The sequence below is a fragment of the Coloeus monedula genome (genome assembly GCF_965178545.1).
Source record: "Coloeus monedula genome assembly, chromosome: 11".
Lineage (NCBI taxonomy): Eukaryota > Metazoa > Chordata > Aves > Passeriformes > Corvidae > Coloeus > Coloeus monedula.
This window is the reverse complement of record NC_138791.1, coordinates 16301259-16323894: the sequence shown is the minus strand read 5'-3', so window position 1 is coordinate 16323894 and position 22636 is coordinate 16301259. Positions and strand designations below refer to the sequence as shown.

At 40.9% G+C, this 22636-nt stretch overlaps 1 protein-coding gene across 1 annotated transcript in view; it reads right to left on the bottom strand.

The window, feature by feature from the left end:
• TAFA1 (TAFA chemokine like family member 1) overlaps window positions 1-22636 on the bottom strand; it is a gene marked incomplete at its 5' end in the record, with an annotated part of 208989 nt that overhangs the window by 29952 nt on the left and 156401 nt on the right. Inside the window, one exon of the mRNA XM_082289069.1 lies at window positions 11285-11425. Coding sequence (XP_082145195.1) covers window positions 11285-11425 — 141 coding nt within the window. The remainder of the gene's footprint in view (window positions 1-11284; window positions 11426-22636) is intronic.

Below are 22636 nucleotides of genomic sequence, written 5' to 3'. Positions count from 1 at the left end.
TTTTGGCTTGAAAATTGAATATGCAAAATGCATGAAGTGTGTGGCTATGCTTACCATAAATAACGAGTTTAAAATGAAAGTGGTTCAGATGGAAAGGGTCTAACCCAAAGCTAGCTACTAATGAGTGTTCCTGACGATTTCAGAAATACAAATTGATAGGATTTAGCACACTCTTGCAGGAAGTTTCACTGAAGACCTGTGAATAAGGGCTGTTACATTCAGAGCTTAAGCTTCTAACCTGGTTTGTCAATTTATTCCTTCTATTAGGAAGTTGTATCAGCTTTCAAAGGGTGCCATTAAACAGTAAAACACAGACTCGGGTGATTTGCAATTATGTTTGAATTTTAGGAATTTCAAAACCTCCCCCATTCATTCTATTTATCCAGCCTGGCTACACAGAACACTTTCAGACCATGTCTATTGTAATCACAGATCATTTCTGATCACAGTTTCCATCCTGCCATGTGTTAATGAGCGGCTCAGCTGGGAAATCTGAGAAGTCAAATGGATACATTTTGCTAGAATCCCCACTTGTGGGCACCAGGGGTCATTGGTAGAATGCAAGCCAGGTAGCAAAACTATAATTTACTTAATTTTTGTTTGAAAATGTTGTGGTTTTTTTCTTCAATGATCACACAGAATTTACAAGGGCTGTTCCAGAGGAGTAGTAGAAAAGGATTTTGCAACACTGCCTCATTATTGCTCACCCAGGGAAGTCCAGGACTGCCATCTCTGACAAACAGAATAGATTAAAAATATCTAAGTCAATATTTACAATGGAGAATTAATTGGTTCCACAGCTAAAGCTGATTTATCAGCAGGTTATTGCAAATAAATGAATAAAAAAAGATACCAGTGTTGGTCAACCAAACAATAAAAAATGATTGTATCAAATAAAGCCAAACTGTAACTAAAGACTTCAAGAGAGTGGGTTTTTTTTCCCCCTCTAACACAAGAATGAAGTTTATGAGTCTGCTCTACAGCATTTTGTCTTGGCTTTCATGTCTGTGATCCACCCATGGCTCACCACTATGCTGCAGTGTTTGTTATTTGATCAAATAACACCAGTTACTTTGCATTCTGTGGGTGTGACAAAAGACACTGGAAGTCTTCAAAATCAGCTGTCATCCCTCGTGGGAAGCTGTTGCCAACCCTCTCTTAGAGCTGGTAGTACTCTTCTTCTAATTTCCAACCTTTAATGATGGGGAGTTGATATCTATTAAACCCCCCACTGTTTCCTTTATCCATCCCTGGTCTGACAGCAGATTCCTGATCCGACAGCAGATTCCTGCTCCTCCATCTTTTGCTCTGCTGCCCTACAACTCTTCTCTCAACAGAGGCTGCCTATTCTCCTGAGCAGCCAAAGCCTCTCTCCACATCTGGCCCCATGAGTAAATTCACCCCTTTTTTTGAAGCAGAGTGGCTGGAACTGCACATATATCCCAGGAAAGGACCAGTCCTTGTACTAGAGGGAAGCACTACACTTCTTCATCTCTGCCACAAACACCTCAACTGATTCCCTGCCTGACATTCAGATCCCCCAAATTCATCACAATGCACAGACAAACAAGAGAAATGAACAGTGCCAGTGCAATGATGAGGCTGGGCCTCTGCTACTGAGCTGAATCCCAGAGGAAACACAACCTGTCCAAAACCATACAGATTTTCTCCTCTGCTGCTCTGTTCCTGTGCTCTGTGGTGCAAAGCAGTGGTCACTGTCCTGCCCCCCATCCTGCTCCGAGCAATGGGTACCTGTGCCCTTGGGTAACTGATGTGGTGCAGGTGTTCACTGCACTAATGGACATGGGTTTTTTATATAGCAGGGACCACAGGTGCTCTTGTGTTAAAAAGTGTTCATCCAGTTGACAATTTTCAAGTGAAGGAAAGCAAACTTCTAAAGGAAATAGACTTCATTTGTTATTTCCATAACTATATTACACACAACCATATTTGATGGTATTTCGTGGAGGGGTCTTGGAGAAAAATGAGAGGGAATTTTGTAAGAAGAAGACCAATAGAGAGAGATGTTTTCTACTCTCATTTGAGTTAATGGGAGATTTCCCTTGTCCTCAGTTAAGACAGTGTCATTTGCTTCTCCATTTCATTCCTGAGTGATGGTTTGTGCTGATGTTTCACCTTGCTGTTCCTGAGTTCTGGGCACATTTGGAAGATAAAAAAAGTGTACTGACCATGCACATGCATCTTTAAAACTCTGCTGTGTGCTTGCTGCCTAGGAATTGTAATCAAAAGGAAATTATTACACAAACCCACGTATTAAAAGCAATCCATCTGCCTGCAGAATAGTTTTTATGTACTAATGACATAGAGCAGAATGCTTAAATTGTGGAGCACAGCTCCTTTCCCCACTGCTGTCTTTTGCATGATCGTTTCAAAAGGGAGAGGCAGCACTTTTTAAATACTATTGAAATTTGCCATCCTCCATCTTGCTTAACCTTGAGCAGTTATTGTAGCAAACTGAATGGTCTAGGAAAACAGCTCCCAAAGAGGAATAATGCTTTCTTTGATATACAGGATTAGTAAACTGCTTTTTGACACCTACATATAGAGACCTGTTCCAAAATCTGAAGGCTATTTACATGCTGAGTAGCACACTTCCTCAGCACAACGTCTAAGATTTGATGTAAATCCCTTGCTTGCAACGTCCTTACTCGATTCCTAAACTTAAGACAATTCTGCAATATTAATGCATAAAAATCTCCCAAAGCAGACTACAGACTGAGAAACTGCTGAGGGCCTTGGGTCCTACAGTGACCTGGTTGTATTCTGAGAGGAGGAACCATAAATGTGTCTGTGATCAATTGTATGGATAACTGATCCTCTGAAACCAATTAAACACTTGTTGAAGCGCCTGCCTCCAGTTGCAGTTGCCAGATTAATTTGCATAGTTCAACACAACAGACACTCTCAGTGCTAAATTAGTGACTCCTATGTGAACTCTGCATCAGTAAAAGGATAAATTATTTGTTTGCTTCCTTCAAAGATTTGGTCACTGCCTCTTTAAAATTTCAGTGTGTAATAGCTTCAGGTTGTTGTTTATTAATTTAAAGAGAGTGCACTGTGGAGAAGCATTTTTCATTTTTACTTAATCATCCACTTCTTTCATGTTCAAACTCTAATCCTACAAACCACATTCAAGCCTTGTGAACTAGCTCCATGTTTATAGAGAAAGGTAGCTTTGAAAGAAAAGAAAAAACTTCCTGCTCTGCAATACTCCAATCATGCATTTTCTATAGTGTATTAGAGACACCTATAGGAACACAGAATTTCACAACGCACCAAAACCACAGATTTTGATGCAGAAAAGATGTATGGCATGAGCTTATGCAGAATTAGCCACTCGGTAATATGGCAATCCTTGGCAGGGACAAACTATCATCAGAACTCCTGCCAGGATTTGGTGCCAGAGGATACAGCACACATGCTAACCCGACCCTAATGTTTCCCTGAGCTCCCCTTGGCCACCAATTAGCTGGACACTGGTCCCACATATTCCCTGAGGACTTTGAGCATGGATTAATAGCCAGTCATCATCCTGCTCCTTTTCCTAAACTCAGCAAACCGTGCACAAATTAGCAAGGCTCTCGGGTTCAAGAGCCAGTTTACACCAGCTGAAAATCTGCCTCTGGGTGTCAAACTGCTTTCTGAGAGCATTTTGAACACTGCACTTGGGCTGTGCACATGTGCTTTGCCACACAAGGAAAAGATGAACCTAGTGCTTGTTTAAAGGCAGGGTGTAAAGGTTTAACCCTTTCACTCTTAAGACACCACACATTGTCCATCAGCTGGAACATCTCCACACAGGTGCAATAAATAGCAGCAAACCTCTTTGTCTTGCTGCCATGCAGGGCAGATACCCACCAGACTGTACCTTCCTGGCATTTGAAAATCTCTCCCTCAGCATTGCTGGGTGAAGGGCTGTTGTGAGAAGCCTTTCTTAGCATTGCTGTAGCTTTTTTTGCCCCTAGATCTACCCTCTGTAGATTTGCATGTAGGTCACGGGGCTGAGTCTCCTGTTCTGGGCTCACCAAAGCAGATCTGTATCTGCAAAGCAGTGAAACACCTTGTCCTGGTTTTCTCCATGCTCTCCAGGCAGCATGACCAGTCCTTAACCAGAACTCATGGTCCTACCTGTGACTTCATCCCTGCAAAGGAATTTTCTTTTCTTTTTTAGGCTCTCTTTTCCCTTCCAGCTTGTGCTTCTTTTTTGCTGTGATGCCTGGCACGCTGGCATGGCTGGCTGCCCTCCCTGCCTCCAGACCCTCTTCCCAGGCTCTTTCCAGTGCTGTGATTAGCACTTAATGCTACCTATCAGAGGAGAAAACTCCTACTGTTTTTCCATTTAGCCTCTAGTGGGTTTATTGCAAGTACTTGAGCGAAAGGTTACTTTCCTCTGTATGGAGGTGAAGTAATTATATGTTCCTGTGTGTCTTCACACTGCTCCAGAGCCATGCCATTCCCTAATTTCACCATAGGGATGCTGTTTGTGCACCTTGGTTGGCTGGGAGGTCTCTGCTTTGTGTCAGCACTGAAGTCTGCCAGCTGGAAAAGTGACCCCCCTTCACACAGATGGAGATAGTGCTATGACTTACGGCTTTTTTTACCCCTCTTAAGTAGAAAAAGAAAATGTTTTTCTTGTGGAAATTGGGATTTAAGTGAGCTCTCTGCACTTTGTCAGGGGTGGATTAGTCAGCTGTTCTATGAGCTTGATATTAAAAGGGTGGTTGCTTTGCTGCACAGGGAACTGCAATGTCACTGGGAAATGAAAGAAATATAAGACATAGGTAGGGAGAAAACTTATAGATGCGATGAAGAGGTACTCACACAAACCCACAGTCAGACACTCTCATTAGCTGCACCATCTTCACACCAGAAAGACAGGAGCATCCATTTCCCTCTCCCCAGAGCCTGGTGCAGTTTGCATGCAGGAGATGGGGGAGCGCCTGCCTGGGAGCCCCTCAGTGCAGACTGGCTCAGGTCAGCTGCAGATTTGCCCCTTGAATGTCCTGCCTCTGTGTACCTTAAGCACAGTAAAACATCCCTGTGTGTCTGAGCACCTCTGGGTGCTGTAAGGCACCACCCGTGGCAGGGTGGCTCTGCAGCGTGCACAGAAAGACACACACAGATATGCAGAGATGTGTATCCATATGCCCACACAGAGACTTGTCTGCACATCCACTTGCTCAGGGAGAAGCACAGCCTCTCTGCTCTCCTCAGGCTGCTCACTGATGTTCTGGGTCCAGGAGATGATGCTGTGCTCTGACACAAAATCTCACCCACCATTGGTAGGGTCAGGCACACGCCTCCCCTCTGCTCCCTTCAGCCTCTGTGCTGCAATGGGAAGGCAAACTGGTAATGAGAGATTCTGTGCCTGGGTAAATGAATTAATTACACTGCATAGCCACTGCCAGCTTTGCTTTTGCTCGCTCTGAAGTCAGCACCTCTCAGGTTCTGGCTGCAGATTCAGGGTGGCTGCAAGGGTGTTTCAAGAAGACATGATCTGGACAAAACAAAAGCCTAAAATATTTCAGTAAAGTTAGGCTTCTCTCCCCATCTCTCCTTTTTTTAATAGCACATGCGATATTCCGTGAATTTTTTGAGCTCACTAAATGGATGTCAGTGGGGAAGAAAGACATTTTTTCCTCCTTACAAATGAAGTCATCTGAATTCACCAAATAAAAATAAATACGAGCTTACTGCTTGTTTCCAGTGGTGCTGCAGAAGGACAGGGCTATAGATTTTCCCAGGAGTGTGGAATAATTCACCAAGGCTGCTCGTTATTCATATAGACAGTGAATTAATAATATGGGACCCTGAGATCTCTTCTTATCTAGGCCGAAGCACAGCTAGAGGGATGAGAAGCTGACTCCTTGGATTTCAAAAAGCATTTTTCCCCCTTTCTTCAAGAAATAAGAATTGATTGAAAGTAATTTCACAGAGTGGGAGAAAAAAGGCTTTCTGGTGATACCACCTAAAATACACATTAGATAAATAGAAAACTATTGGCTTTGTGACTGTGAACTGTTTTCACTTGATGTAAGTGCTGATAGATACAGGATTATCTCTAACAAAGCATTTACTAAGGACCTGACCCAAAGTCAATAGGAGTCTTTCATTTGACTCTACAAGGCTTGAATCCTGCTTTGACTCCAGGGAGAGCCAGGAAGTGTCTGTGTATCCCTGGCCCACCTCTCAGCTGGTGCAAGCTGGGGCAGCAGCAGTGCTGTGGGAGGATGCTGAGGGCTGAGGACCAGCACAAGGGGCTGTGCTATACCTCTGTACTGAAGGAACACGGAACTCCTGAATTATGGATTCTTGCTCCACAGTAGGTATCTCACCCGTAATTTAAAAGTTAAAATAAATTAGCTGATGTCCATAGGGTGGCTGCACTTACTGTCTGCCTAAGGAGTGACAGACCAGATATAACCCTTTCATTTGTAGGTCCTGGGTGAGAGAGAGGAGGGCAAACAGCAGCAAATGGAGCATGTGCTCTGAATGCTGTCCTCTCTCTGCTCCAACTAGTGCACATGGAAAAACAAGGATGACCAGCACCAATCATCCAGTAGAATGACTGGAGAGGTGTGAGGTGCTGGCCCAGAGAGGCATTAAAACTCAGGGTTCTCCCACTGGTCAGTAAGACTTGTGTTTGGTTTAGTAGTGCTGTCCTGATGAAGTGGGATGTAAATTCACGGGGCCACATGATGGCTAGTGATCCTCAAACTAATAGAAATCTGAAGTATGTGCCTGTGTGTTAATATTTCATACATTGTGGAATGATCGGAAACCTGAGGGGATCCAAAGCCAGTCTGTGAGAAAGGGAAATACTGGTTTGATTTAATTTTATTTTTCTGTATCAGTGAATGATTTCTCTTTCTTCTGATGCATGACTGGTATAAAATAGGACAAGAGCAGACCACGGAGACGAAACCACTAATCCTGCTGCCTGAGAGTCAATGCTTCAAATCCTGTGTTGCAGAAAATGTGGAATGGGATCACCTCAGGTGTCTGCAGAGGCCTTTCTTACAGGTACAACTTAGAGGGAGAGATACTGCACAGCATTTCAGTAGCACCTTCCTTTTTCCTCATTGGTTTTAACTAGTGTTAAACCCACCTCACTTCCTAAAAGCACTGGCAACATGCACAACCTGCATGAAAGTCCCTTTGTGGCTGATTTCAAAAGCCAGTGTGGGTGCTTTTCTGTTATTCCATACTCGGTGGTCCAACAAATTTCACAGATAATTATGCAAGAAATATGAGGTTGCCTGTGAAAGAGTTTAAAATAGCCTGGAAGAAGATTGAAGGGAAGGGAACAGAAAAATGAAACATTAAAAAAAAGTGTGTGTGAGAGAGCATTGACTGCAACACAGTAAACTCCAGTATGGATGAACAAATCATATATTAGTCATAAGCCTTGAAGAACACACAGACATAACCACCTACTGACTGTACAGCATGGTTCAATACCACTTTAAAGGATATGGTACAAAGCACAGTATTCCCAGTATAAAAGTGACAGTATCAAAATTACAAGGATCTTTTTTTATAGTAATGATATGACAAAGGAATAAAACCTCAGCCCACAGGAGCAATCGTGCCAGCAACAGTGATTTGTGCTGAGGCACCTGAGGGCCTTCATGAGCCCACTGGAGATGCTGGACATTGCTTTCCCCAGAAAAAGGGATCCTCTCAAACTCCTGTAACGCATAATGAAGGAAATCCACCTGGAACTTGCTCTGGAGAGATATTTGGGCAAATGAGGACTATAATAACATCCATGGCAGAGAGCTGAGCAGCCTGATGCCCATGGTATGTGCTGTGGCCAAGTGGCAGGCAAGATAAATTGTAGAGAGGGAAGGGAGTATTTCAAACCATCCTTCAAACAAAAAGGACCTTGAAGTAGTGCAGGAAATCATGAAAATAAATTTGTAACAGAATAGGCAAAGAAACAGAAACTGGTGTCTGTGTTTCATGGCAAAGTTTGGCTTTTGTATTGCTCCCACTGGTGCTACTGTATAATTCACTGGTGATTGAGGCAGCTTTTAGGACAGTGTCTACTGAATGAGCCACAAGGAATCATTTATAACTTCTGAGGCTGCCACAGCCTGGCCTCACTGTACTTTATTAAGATGAGACCCCAAAGAAAAAGTTCGCTGGACTTGGCAGGAAGTGATACTTGGGAATACACATCAACTTCATGCCTTTCATAGTACAAAAAACACAACCTCAGCTTGAATTTTGGCCCATGCAGGAGGAGGACTGCAGGCCAAGCCCTGTGTACTGGGAGGGTGTGCTACCCATGATCAGATCTCACAACAAAAGAGACAAAAGGACCATTCACCATCCCTGATACGTATTAGAAATGTTAAGACGACTCCTATGTATAATTGTATTCTCTTAAAGAGGAAACAAAACCAGCTCTCCACACAGTCCCAGCCACACAGCCCAGTTGTGTCCTGCAGCAATTGCTGGTAGGAGTGGAAGGCAATGCAATCTCTCCTCTGCAGCTGGACTCAAACTGTCAAAGCAGCAGCCTTGATAAGGTGTTTTCTGATGAAATTTAGCTGGGAAACACCAAAAGCTTGATCCCAATACCATTAAGTCACAGTTTGGCAGGGCAGTACTGAGGTTCAGCCTGTTTTATACACACTACTACATAGCCATGGGGTGGAGATGGCTCAAGGTGCTAATCAACCAGCAGCCAAACTGCTCACAGGGGTCTCCCAGTCCCTGTCACCTCTCAGAGGTGATGTCTCTGTTTGGGTGTGAGTATATTGCTGTACCTGAACACCTGTGGATATTTAATTAGGACCCAAGCAAGCTTTCTTAGTGACACATTATGTCTTGAAATCATATACATTTACACAGTATAAAGAAAACCTAGTGTGAGATTTACTGGTCTTAATCCTTTCAATATTATAGATAAAGAAGGCAGAAAGTTGCAGGTGACATTTTGAAACATCCTCATGTACAAAATAAACAGCACATCCCAAATCTTTGTGTGAGTTAAAGCACTGACGTCAGTGGGACTCCCATGGGAAGTTTTGGGAGTTTGTCTTAAGAACAGAACCACCAAACAGGAAAAAGTTTTGCCTTAAACCAGGTCAGTATGTCAAAAGTCACAAAGCAAAGTCTGGGATTAAACAAAGGCCAAAGCAAATGTCCCTTGGATTAATTTTTACCAGCAGCATATTGGGCTTTTGAACCGTTCTCCAGCCATCTACAAAAGTAGCTATGGGCTGACTACAACAACTGAACTTGAAAGGGGAAGACATTCCTTTGTAGTTCACGTTTGCTGGCTTTGAAGTCACAGTGAGTCTTACCAGCGACTTCAATGGGACTTGCCTTACACTTTCATATTAGCCATTGTTTTATCCTAACTCCTTTCAAAATTCCAGATAATAACATTTCTCTTTATTGTAATCCTGACAGAGCAATTAGGCTCCAGTCCACACCTGCACCCGGCTTTTTTCTTAACACAGCACTCTTTGAGCTTCTCTTCTCTGAACAGTTATGAGAGCTGAATTAATGGTGTCTCTCTGCTCTATCTGCTGCCTCTGTATTTCATGAGCTGCTGAAGAACATGAAATTCTTCAAGGCTAGTACAGCTGATCTTTGGTTATGACCAACTGTAGTTTTCACCTACCATTTTATGAGTGTGCTTAGCAGAAAAAGGAAAGCTTCTTTTTATCAGGGTAATTAAACAATAACAGAATGACAGGATGTGGACTAAAGTGCAGTCATTCACAGGTGCATTCATAGCATGGTTTTAATCATGAGTTCAGAAGCTGAATCGCATTCCCAGTGTAATAAGCTACGAAACACTGTTTCATAATTTAGAAATTTGAATGTGTTTTTTAAATAATAAAGTATTTCCTTTTGTATCTTTAATATATAAAATAGATATCCACATGCCAGAAATACCTGCTGAGAAAATGTGAGATTCTCATTCCTGTAAGGCACTCCCTAATCACTCACCTTTTTGGTGTCAAATATGCAAGGCTGAGTTTTGTCTGCACAATCCTCCAATCCACAATACCCAGCAATATTCCTGTCTAACTACAACTCCTGTCTGAGCTACACTGGACCACTCCCTGCTCCATTCTAATCCCTTTGCAGCCTGGGACTGAGGAAAGGTTTCCAGAAGAGAACATTTTTCCCGATATTTGCTTGTACAACTCCCCACTCTCACTTGCTTGGGCTGAAGCTGAGTGCCAAACACAGACCCAAAGAGGGAATGTTGAGTGCTTCCAAAGCAGACAGAGACACCATCACCCCTGGGATTATAGCATGGAAAGAGTGAGGAAAGCCCTGTGCAGAGCCTACAGAGCTGCACAAAACCAACCCGTGGCTCTCTGAAGCACCTGTGGGTTGGTACAAACAACAGCACACGACATCCACCCAAAAGAGCAGCGAGGGATTTTTACAAGATACTCCATTTCACAAAGCTGCTGCACTGAGGGTTTCAGCAGCACAGAGCAGCTTGTTTGGGAAGGGTAACTAATGGGATTAGTACCACTTACTCCCCTTCTTCTTATGTGATTTATATTTTGCTAAGCCCTTCCCAGCCATGACTCTCTCCCCAGTTGCTGTGTGGTTTCCCCTTGCAGTGCTGGCAGGGGAGCCCCAGAGAGGAAAACACCCTGTGGAGCTAAACCTGATATGAAAACCAGACACAAATAACACGGTGCTTTTTCTTCAGGAAAAAAAAAAACCAACAAAACCAACAAACAAAACAAAGAAACAAACCAAAAAAATCCCCATGACAAGCAACAGCAGCGGTGATTTCAAAAGACAAAGATTTTTTCCAGATTTCTGCAATGTTTGTTTCAGGACTAGAATACAAGATTTATTTATTTATGTTAACTTGCCACTGACTTTCCAAATGTCTAATTAAATCAAAATGAATGGCAGTTGTCCTTTGAAATATTTATGAATCAAAACTAATGTGGCACCGATGGGGCTCCATGAAGTGATGCAAGGGATAATTCTGTCCAGTTATTTATCAATAATAAATCTCTTATACTCATCAAAGCATCTATCCTGGGCACTATGGTCAAAGTTTTCAGGTAAACCTTAACATGACCCATGTGCACAGAACTATGCACTAAAGTAGCAAGAAGGTGGTCTAAATATATACTTATGCTTACAGATTTCTCTGTTGTGTTAAATGAAGACACAGCGAAATTCCTATGCACAATCTATAGACTTAGAGCTTTCTACTGGATGGTACACAAACAGAAACATATACACAGGAGGAGCTACTTGCCATCAACACAGGAAGGTCTGTTTCTTGTAGTCCCAGCCACTTTCCCAGGTAGACAGGAGCATTTTACTGTTTGTGATCTTTCCTCAATTCGATTCTTATTACAGCATCTGTGTGCTGCTATAACTTCACACGTTCCTCCTTCTGGCAAAAAAAAAAAAAGAAAAAAAAAAGAAAAAAGAGAATATTGACACTCTGATTAGGAAGAGCAGCAGTGGCTAATCAAAGCACCCAGGCGTGCTCCTGTCTGTGCCTCTGCCCAGCTTCTGTAAAGGTGGGATTACAGTGTTATTTCTATCTTTTTGTGTGCTCCCGAATAAGCTGAATAATAATAGGTGCTGCTATACTACATTTTTAATAGAAAATGCAGATAAGTGTCCCTTGCCTTTCTTATATTAAAAGTTTCTATGACATACACATAATTTTTGGCCTAAAAATGATGGTGTCAAGGTATGGGCCTGAATAAAAGTAGGTAAAATACTACAGAAAATGTGCAACAACTGTTGGCCTGTTGGCTGGTTTTATGCTTGTAATATTGGAGGCCTCTTCCCCAAATATATTCTCATACAAGGACAGAGACTAAGGGAATCCATCTAGAAGTAAGATATTTCTTCAAATATTTGATTCTGTGCTGGTACTCAGCCCTTAGGGAATGACAGTGAGTCTCTTCAAATTACAGGGTGGCCCAACAGCACTTTCCTTTGCTCCCCCACTCACTAAGTTGGCAATTTCAAGGCAGGAAACATTCCCTTTTTGTGTGAGATCACCAGGCATAATTTATCTCCTCCCTAATTGTTCTTTATGAACATTTGCAATGGTTTCATTAGAAGGAGAACACAGCGGAGTGATAGACAGATAGATGGTGGCTTTGGGCTTATGAGTACTTGGTGTTTGTGGCATATACTGAGCACAGAAATGAAGTCTCAGGTGTGCCATTCCCCTTCACCTCAGCACTGCAGTACAAGGAGACAAACACCACAGTGGGCTAATGCACTGCCCAGGTAATTTCTCCATTCCTCTGTTCACACTGCATTTAGTTCATAACCACTGAGTGTTTAATAGTGTCAGGCTGTTCCCCACAGATATTTGGCTACTTTCTGAAATTGCAGCATAAATTTGGCAGGGTTTGTTTCAATTTAGTACAAAACCTCATGTGCTGCCCACTAAAGGGCAGGATGTGCAAGATTTTCTAGAAGAGCATTATTTCTTCATGCCAATAAGAATTGCTAAGTGCACAGCACTTTTACTACAGCATAAACCACATTACTCATGTCTTTGGCTTTCACTCTTTTTGAAAGAATAGTGAGAGCTTTTGACACTGTAGTGCTGTGCAGCCAGGTAGGAGAATAAGAAGTGTGGGGATGCTGATCCACATCTGGCTGTCAGCAAGGGGTTTTGGTAGGTCTGGGAGTCCAGTGGCATCTCCCTGCTCAGGAGCGAGTCCTGATACCTGGTGTTTCTAAAAATGTGGTATTTTTAGTGAAGCAGTGGGCAGGTAGGCAGGGAGGAATCTCCCTTGCCTGATGTTGGTCATATGGTGGTGTCATATGGTGGAGTTTGAAAGCATGAGATTAACTCTGTAGTAAATACTGAAGTCATCTGGAGAGACATGCTGCTGCATCTCAGTTATTAGGTGCATTTGGCCTGCTGACACAAGCTTTTTGAAAGCCAGTAGGTGTCAGAGAAGAGAGATCCCAACAATTCAGAGAGCCATCCTCTGACAAACCGTCTTTGAAGTGTCTCTGAGGAGTAAGAGAAATTGTGATAATCAACTCAGCCCCAAATGCTTGCATTTTCTATGAAGTAATCCTTCACACAAACTCCCTGTTCCCCTATCCAGATCATACTGAAAGCAATGAAAAGATTCTCATTGGTTCAATCCATCTTATGGTCATGCCCTAGGAGAAGAGAGATTTGTGATTTTATTGATTGCAACTTCAACAATAAAGATAATGTACACAGTAATAAGCATTTCTAATTTTAGACTACATCGACTGTGTGGTAAATATCTGTGAGTAACCTAAATGCTTAATTTTCTCTATGAATTTGCTGTATGAGTACTAAGAACCACATGAGCTAGTCTTGGTTATTTGGTTATCTATTCAAGATAATGGGTTGTGCAGGAGAAGCTTTATAACACCTTTAATTGCTATGTGAAACTCAAGTTGCTGGAGCAGTAAAGAATTTAGCTCCAAGTGTGTAGTTGTTTAGGAGGGGCAAAACATAATGAAACTATAAAAGCAATGAAAAACCATTTTTTTAAACTGCTAGACAGTTAAATACTTTAATTGGAAGTTTTATCTACATAGGCTATAAAAGTATGCAAATAATAATAATTATAATAATAGAAAGACCCTTTCCAGTGCTGACAGAGAAGAGAAAATCCACCTCACATGGAGAAAGTTCTGCAAGTTATACACCCTGTTTTCCTGAAAAATCTGTTAAGTGGGATCAGATCTTTCCACTAAAACATGTTTAGCCTATGGATACCTACTGGGTACATTGCATGCTATGTATTTTGCTGGTATGGATTTTACCAGCCATGCATGTACATGTGAGACTTTTAAAAAGCCATATACAAAATGGGAAGAGACACAGATGTAAATGGACACAGAGAGAACAGGAAGAACACCTCATTGAAAAAGTGTACTCCTTATTACCTCATTCACAGAAACATTTATACCACAAATATATTGAGAGTGGGAGGTTCTATTTAAATCTATTTCAGTTGCATAAATGAGGAAATTAATCGAGTGGGGAGAGGAACATGAATCCATCTTCACTTTCCACTGAAAACCACTCAATGTATTCAGGTAGATGTGCAAAATACCTTTGTATTCTGTATTTTTTATTTTTCATTTCCAGCTTTCTTCTTTTGGGGGAGGGGCTGGAGACCACCAAGAAATGCTCTAATTCAATATCTGATGACTTTCCTGAGCCATTTTTTTTCTCAGTGGTTCACCTGGAATATGGGAAGACCTGGTGAGATATTACATGGAGGGAGTCCTGAAAAAAGATGTGAATTATAGACCTGATAGGCTGTGAGTGCAGCAAGAGTTTGAATCCTTGTCATAAACCCCGCAAATGTCTCTGTTTTTGGAAGTTTATGGTCTATTGAGCTACAGTAGCTTCTGGCTTTGATTCCACAATAACAGCCTCATCCACCTCATTCAAGTCAATAGGGGATTTGCCATTGCACTTAAAACAAGAGGAAAGGGCCCTAAAATCCTCAAAGTAAGTGTCTTCTGAATGCTATGTTGACAGTTACATTTCATGAAATGCCTGTTTTATCCAGCTGGCTTTTTTTTTTTTTTTTTTTTTTTTTTTTTTTTTTTTGTAATTCCCTTCTGCCCCAAGAAAATCAGAAGATTAGAAATGGAGTTGGAACTTGCAGGTCAGGAAGAGCATTGATCTTCCTTCAAGAAACTTCAGAGACAAATGAAAATGTCCTATCATGATTTATATCTCCTTCACACCAAACATTAGCAAGACTTGATAGTGAGAACAGCTGATCCTTCCTGAGCACTCAGTTCATGGGGGGCCCTCAACTTTGCATGAAAGAAATGTGACGCCTACCAAAGCAAGAGGGACAGAACTGGCTGCCAGGGAGGATTCTGAGCTGTTGAAGATGGTAACTGTGTCATTGCAACTCAGCTCATTCCCTAGGCTTCCAGAAATCCTTGTTCTGCATAGACTTAAAATAGAAAACGGTAGAAATAATACATAATTCTTACTGTAAAACAGGGGCAACTGTTTGTTATGCCTGAAAATGATTTAGTTCCAATTGGAGGACACTAAACTCCTGAAATAATGCTCATTTTTGTCCCTGTTATAAAGCCACCTTGAGTTTACACACCGCTGAGTGAAATATTTTATCATGAGCATGAGCCTGCTGTGGGAGGCTGTGATTTAAAATATCTAATCACCTATAGGGTCTGACTGCATGCCTGGCAGAAGCCAAAAAGTCATCTTCTAGTCATCTCTGGTTTTTATATCTCTAGCTAGGAGGCAATAATAAAAGCATATTTTGCACTTCAAAATTATAACTTGCCTCTGCATTCCAGCCAAGCCTGAACTTATCAGTAAACAAACATAAAAAAGGCAAACAGCACTACTGATTTGTGTTATACATTGTGGAAGTCATTAACTATGACTCAGGTAGCAAAACTTATACGTTCTCTCTTTGACAGTGATGACAATTTAATAGTATTTGACTCTGCTGAGTTACATGGAGCGTCCTGCAGCAATGAGAGGGGTTGTTTATCAAAATGATAAACATGTTTTCATTTCCTCCTTGGCTGCATGTATGTGATCAGAAGTCCAAGGCCATCAAGAATTCACTTATTCTGGCCACCAGACAGACATTAAGCTATTCAGGACCATCTGTGCTTGAAATGAGTTCCACTTAATGGACCTTCCTAGGGCAGGTCAATCATAATGAATGCATGTGTGCATGAATGCATGAGCAGAGCAGCTTTGGTGAGACTTCTCGGGCTGCTTGGCGGTGGCACAAACGGCTGACAGATAAGATGTGCCTTTCTTTTTGGGGTCATATGCCCAGTGATTTTAGAATTCAGACCCTCTGTTACATTTGCTTCTAGCTCATTGCAAATGCACCTCACAGCCTAATCCAGATGAAGGTTGTTGTAAGAACTTGCTCGTGCTACTTGCAAAAAAACTAGAGATGCCCAAACAACATCACGGGCTTTGCTGGCCAAAGTCTGCCTCTGTTACACCATTAGTAATTCACCATGGGAATACAAGCAAAAGAAATCGAATGGACCAATTTTATCCACACTTCCAGACAGTTCATTAGGACTATAGCTGGTTTATGGTAGCTCTATTTATTTGTACAGCTTCAAGTAGCCAGTCTAAGTGCCAGTGCTATCATCCTGCTAAGGTCATATACCCGTATGTTATTCTGAAAATGCTTAAGGATACGCACATGCTGCTGCTAGACCTAGGAGAACAGAGAAAATTTAAAAGAGAATTGAAGTTCTATAGACTGCAAACAAATGTTTAACAATGTGACAGTAAAAATTCTTCAGACTCTTGTAGACTTGCTGAAAAAGTGCTCACAGAAACTAATGGGTAAAAAAATTTGCACCCTTGCCACCTCATGTCTTTATACAAACATCCAAGAGAAAGAGAAAAAACAACCCTGTGTCAGCCATTTTTACATTTACTATAAAGACTTCAGGTTTGGGGGCTGCAGTTTAAAGAGTTTTCAGTTTGAATAAGCTCTGGAAACTTCCCAGGTGTAATTAATACATTCATAAGCTTTAATCAAAATGTTTATGCCAGCTAATGTGCCAGAACTACAGACTACAGTGTGCACTGGGGAAAATACTATACTTTACTTTAAGAAATAATAAGCCACTACTATGGAACTTACAAAGTAACATTTTTGCTTCTGACAGGAATATGTAACAGATGGAAAAACAAAGTCCCATGCTACGCCATGAGCCACTTCACAAGTGAACAAATAAAAGACTCCTCATAGCCACAGTGCAATTACACTCAATTTTTCTTTTACATATAATCCACTGACATTCTGTATCTGCTCCAGAAGGAAAAGTATCAAGGTTACAGGATGCATTTGCAGAGCAATCAGAGAGGGCTTAGGGTTTTCACTCATTTTCACAAGGTCAAGGATAATTGCCATCAATGAAGTCACAAAACAGCTGAATTTGGCTTATAAATATGATGTAACACAAAGGTACCATCAAAAAATTGATCTAAGTATAACACATTAACATTTTTCCTCACTTAATTCTTTTCCATTATGATAACTGATACAAATAAATTAATGGGCTTTTCTTTATGGATGGAGTTACCATAACCATGGGAATTTGGAACGCTCCACACATGCTCTGCAAGTCCCCTGCTTATATACTGGGGTTTTTTAGCCCAGTGGATCAGAATAGACTGCAGTGGTCTGTTTCCTAAGTTTCTATTTATATTCTCATTAATATTCAGTATTTCATTGTTCATTATGCAAGATCTATATTATTTTCATATTGGGAAGACTCTGTGCAACAGCAGCAACATAAGTGACTCCCGCTGTGGGTCATTAAGTTTTGGGTTGGGATATTGTTTTATTGAATTCCGTTGCTGTGAAAGGGTCCTGGAGATGCAGGTACCCCCTTAAAGAAACTGCTGCTTCTTGACAAAAGACCAGAACAAGAGGACCACGGCTAGAGAAATTTGTTTTCCTGTGGAAATACACCTTGTGTTAAATTTTAAAATCCTTTTGAGGTTCTTCTGATGTCCAGATGTTTTAAGAGAGCACTCCTGGAGGTCACAGCTCTGAGAGCCCACAGGACTCTTTCCCAGGGGATGGTGCAACTCCTGTAGGTTGAGGCCCCAGGTGCTGTGTCATGGCACAACACCCCTATTTTAGTAAGACCAATAATAAGATTGTCTTGCTTTGTGCTGGTCCATGATCAGAGTCTGGAGAAGAGCTGCTGGGCGAAGTAGGCCAGTTACATGAGAAAATTCATTCCACACTTAGCCAAAGTTCTGATTGATTCTGGAGTCAGAATTCCTGAGCTAAGAGGGGCAATGTGCATTATCACAGGCATCTCTGGTTATTTATCTTAGAAACTCTTGAGAGTAATCGTGACAGAAAAGGCCATTTTTATAAAATCAAACTTTTCTGCAAAAATGAATAACAAAGCAACTTTTAGAGGAAAATAATATCTTTAAAATATTTTGTTCAGCAGAATGTTAATATTTCAGTTTAATATTAACTTCTTTTTTTTTCCATCTGTATTTTATTTCCCATTCAGTATAATAGGGGAAGCAAGGATATGCAAAGCTCTAATTAGCACAAGGATTTGTAGTCTTTTACAATTTTCTACTAATGCTCTCTGCCATCAGCCACAGGAGGCTTTTTATCTGAGAGATTTACAGATTCTTATACTTACACCCAGAATAGAATAGACTCTGATCCTCACAAACTGGTTTATTCGCAGAAATTAAAAACATGTATTTTCTGTAAAGGAGAAATGATGTGGATTCTACTCTTGAATTCACAAAGAAAACCCAGAGCACACCAGCATGTGAGCTGTGATTGGATCTAGGGCTGGCTTATGGATTTCCATATCAAACCAATATACACACCAGAGAATAGGTTTTTCTACTAAAGAGTCTTGCAAATTGATCTCCTGAGAAATTTGCACAGGACCTTTTTCCTATGCATATTAAAAAAAAAAAAAAAAATCTTACAGATGAATCAAAGGGAAAATGGTATCCAGAACAACAAGGCAGCCTTCTAGCAGCTCCTGCCTCTGGCACATTGCAGTTCCAAAGGCAGTGGAATAACCAGCAAGGCTGAGGAAGGCAAGGGGACAACAGGGCAAGGGTGGCTGGAGAGGAATGCTGATGAGGAATCTGCTCCTAGCTCTTATTTAAGCAGGTTATGAGTAGTTTTAATTAGGATTTTGCATGCACGTGTACAATATACCCCAAAATGACAGAATCTATGAGAAAATCCCACTTCTTTTGTGTGGAGCTGTCCCTGCCAGGGCCATACCCAATCCCCACAGGACTGGTTGCTTTTTAGTCACAGGGAGTACGGCAAGGGAATTGTAATAAGGACTATCAGCACTCTGGTACTGATGAACTATGAAACCCAGATATGTAACTCACAAGGCAGGCAAGAATCCAATGTTCTCTTAGTGGGGATCTTCAGTCTTTTAATGAGATTTTTTTACTTCAAAGGGAGACCAACTTACAGCAACTTTGAGAAATGGAGGTTAGAAATTAGAACTCTTGGTGGGATTTACAGCTCTGGAATGCCATTAAGAGATGTGTGTGAAGAGGCAGGACTTAATTCAGAAAGAGAAGAATGTTATTTTTGAGAAATAACTGAAGTTCCATATCAAAAAGTAATAAGCATTATGACTCTAAATTTCATTGACTTTCAGTGAGATATGACACTCCTAGAGGTCTATATCACTTGCAAATAAGATGTCTTGGTCTAAATGATGTATGCCAGTAAGGCTGAGCATAAAATCTTGTAAGTACTTAAAAAAAAAATCTTGCTCTTAGTCACTTGGGTGGTTTGGAAAATTTAATATTTGATATGTCAGAGAGGATAAAAAAATGAGTTTGGACAAAATAGATGTAATATGCCTGCATTGAAGCCAGTGCTCCTCCTATAACTTAAACTGCAGGCAGCAGTATAAACTAGAGATTAAAAAGACCTGCTGTGCTATTCTGATCATTGCTTTGCAGCTGCACAATTCTTGCCCAGAACAAATTTTCTAGGTATCAAAGCTGTGGAGAAATGTACATTTCTGCTGCTGAACAGAAATGAACATTTCCATAATTGGCATCTCTAGTTCCTTGCCAGAGAACAGCAAAAATACAAAGTGGAATTAGGCCTGAAAATACCCTAACAATAAAATTTGAGTGAACCACAAAATATTGTTCTTGTTACCTCTAAATGTTGTTCTAAATGCTGCCAGCAAAAGGCATCCAAAGAATCAGTTTTAAGTTTCAGGAAAAACACAGAATGAAAGGAAGACAGGACTACTCTCTTTTTGGATGGAATAATTAAGTTGATAAGAAATAAGTGATTCAGTCACAGCTGCTGATGCGAAACGAATATAGAAGTGTGCATGAGAAGTAGTTACTAAGAAAGGATTTAGAAATTATTCTATGCCAACTATGCAAGCACAGCTTGGTCCTGCCAGAGTCTCACTTTTGCCCAACAGGTTTTCCCCAAGCACCAGATCTCTAAAACTGATTTGGCTTTCACTGAATGCCTTCATCACCAAACTACTCTCCAAACTGGGAAACTGTATTAATTTTCCCTTCAGCCTTAAAAGAGATGCAAAACTGCTTATTATGCTCATGATACACCCTTTGAATTTTTCATATGGTACATGAAAATGTCATACTTTTAGGATTTTTAAAAACAATTTAGAAAATAATCCACTGATTACAAAGAAGCTGAGCAAAAACCAACTTTCAAATCCAGGATCTGAGCCATCACAAAATGATTCAGGGAACTTAAATTCTTGTGGAAAAGCAAAACAGTGTTGCTCTATACAGTTCATCTTTTGATACGAATGTTGCAGATAAATTCATACCCAGATAATTTTATCTACTAAGGTGATTAGCCTATGGAGAGCCTATGATGTGTTTACTGAGCACAGTAGCATACTTTATGGTAATGCTCTTGTCATGCTTTATAAACGTGTGAGGTGCTTTTATGAAGTAGTTAGATAAGGAGTGGTGAAAGTAATGTGATCCATAAAGAATGCACAGTGATGAAGAGCTGGAATTGCAGAGATACTACAGACAGACTGATAGAGAGAGTTATAACCAGTGCAGAGGCTGCATTAATCTTCCAAAGAATGGTAATAAATAAAAAACCAAGAAGGAATGGTTCTAAACAAATTTGGCCAATGTATAAAACTGAGATGTCAGGGTGGGATCAAAGTGAAGGTGTTTTGAATGGGATCTCTTAGGGATAAGTTGACTTGCCATAGTGGCAATAACATTTTCATCGATGGGGTTGACCACGTCTTACAAAACCCATGAGAAGGAAACCAGAGGACTGCAAGTTACAGCACGTGTAAGCAAGTGCCACTGTAAGGTGCTGTGTGTGACAAGCAGCAGCAGTAAATCCTGTCCTCTGCAGCAGCTGAGCAATGCCAAGCAATCACTTCCCAGGCATTGCTCAGTGGACAAGTGTGCCCATTATCCCACCCCATATATTTCTAGAATTACTCATACTGTGGCGACCAGCAGCTGGTCCTGCATTTGAGCAAACAATTCCTTTGCCAGGAACTGGCTGCACAATGGTGCAGAAGGACAGAGGATGGGACCAAAGGCTCAGAGGCAATCAGTTGTTTTTGCATGGAAAGCATTTTACACTGCATTCATTATCCGCAGCAGAAGAACCTGGTAGTCTCCAGCCTAAGGAATTTACAGCACATTCATTTCTGAACCTTATTTAGCTTCAAGCACAGTCAAGCACTTCAGTAAATGTTAGGGACTGGGTATGTGAACAGCAATATTTTAACTTTCAGGCTGCTATACTTCAGTTATGAATTAACAAGTCAAGGAATTCTCTCTCAATCTATTTTAACTTTCAGGCTACTCCACTGTGGTTATGAATTAGCAAGTTTAAAAATTCCCCCACAAAATGATCTATTCCCTCCAGACTTAAGCATGATTGAACTGTTTTACTTCTGGTTAGGACCAAACTGCGGCTGAGGAAGAGGGAGAAGCAGAGGATGATGTGGGATTCAGACCATATTGTTCTCAAAATTCAACCCATCAGTGCAGCCATTTCTGTGGGAAGCTTCAGTGGGAGGGTGGTTGCCTCCTCCTCACTGAAATCTTAAGGGACAGTGGCAATATTTTATTTCATGATAATTTTGGCACCTCTTATTTTCTTCTTTGGCTTTGTTCTTGTGACATTCATCTCAAACAAAGCAAGTCTGACCGATTTTCTCTTTTCCTGTATTACTTTAATCATTTCCCAAACCTCTCTTCTCCCACATTTTCCCATAGTCACTGTCCTTAGCCGCTTTTTTTTTGCATGAGTCTCCATGTTTTGATGTCTCTTTCCTCCCTATTTCTGTTGATGAGCAATATTTTATTTCCTGCCACCTTGATTTCCTCTGTCTTTCCGCTCCACCTCTCTGCATACAATTTTAACCCTGATTTATTCTGGTTCCCCACTCTCCCTCACTCTCTCCCTCTTTACCTTTTTTTTTCAACTGCATTGAATGTTTCTTTCTCTGACAATTTCTTTCTCTTCTCTCTGGGAGCTCCTGGTGAACAACACAATACAGTACTACCTCCTAATAATTGATCACCTGGCTGCTGTTCAGATTTGTACTGCTCCTTTGAATACATGTGCAATTCAGTTCACTCTGTTCCTTTATAATGTGGATAAAAAGGCCTGCATACTCAAGCGGAAATACAGGCAGTCTAGTGAGCAAATAATTTCCTACTTTGAAAGCAACATGTGACACATTACAACATTGGCTTGAAATTTTTAGTAATTTATTTTTTATTAGTTAAACAGTAGCAATATGCAGGGAGCTCTGCAGTTAGCAGAACCTAAGAGGCTAGGCAGAAAACACATTTATTTTTCTCTCCCCTGTTTACCCTTGGTGATGATCAATATTCATGCAAACACTGTCTAAGAGAATGTGGAATCAGATTGTTCAATTAAAAGTTGCTTTTTAAACAGTTTTTTTCAAAAACTAAAATCTTTTTGATGAAAAACATTGAAATTTCACTGGCCAATGTCAACAAATTTCAATTCAAGATAAAACGCCTGTCTCAGGGTGTGTTATAATTCATACAACTCAACTACTTTTAGCA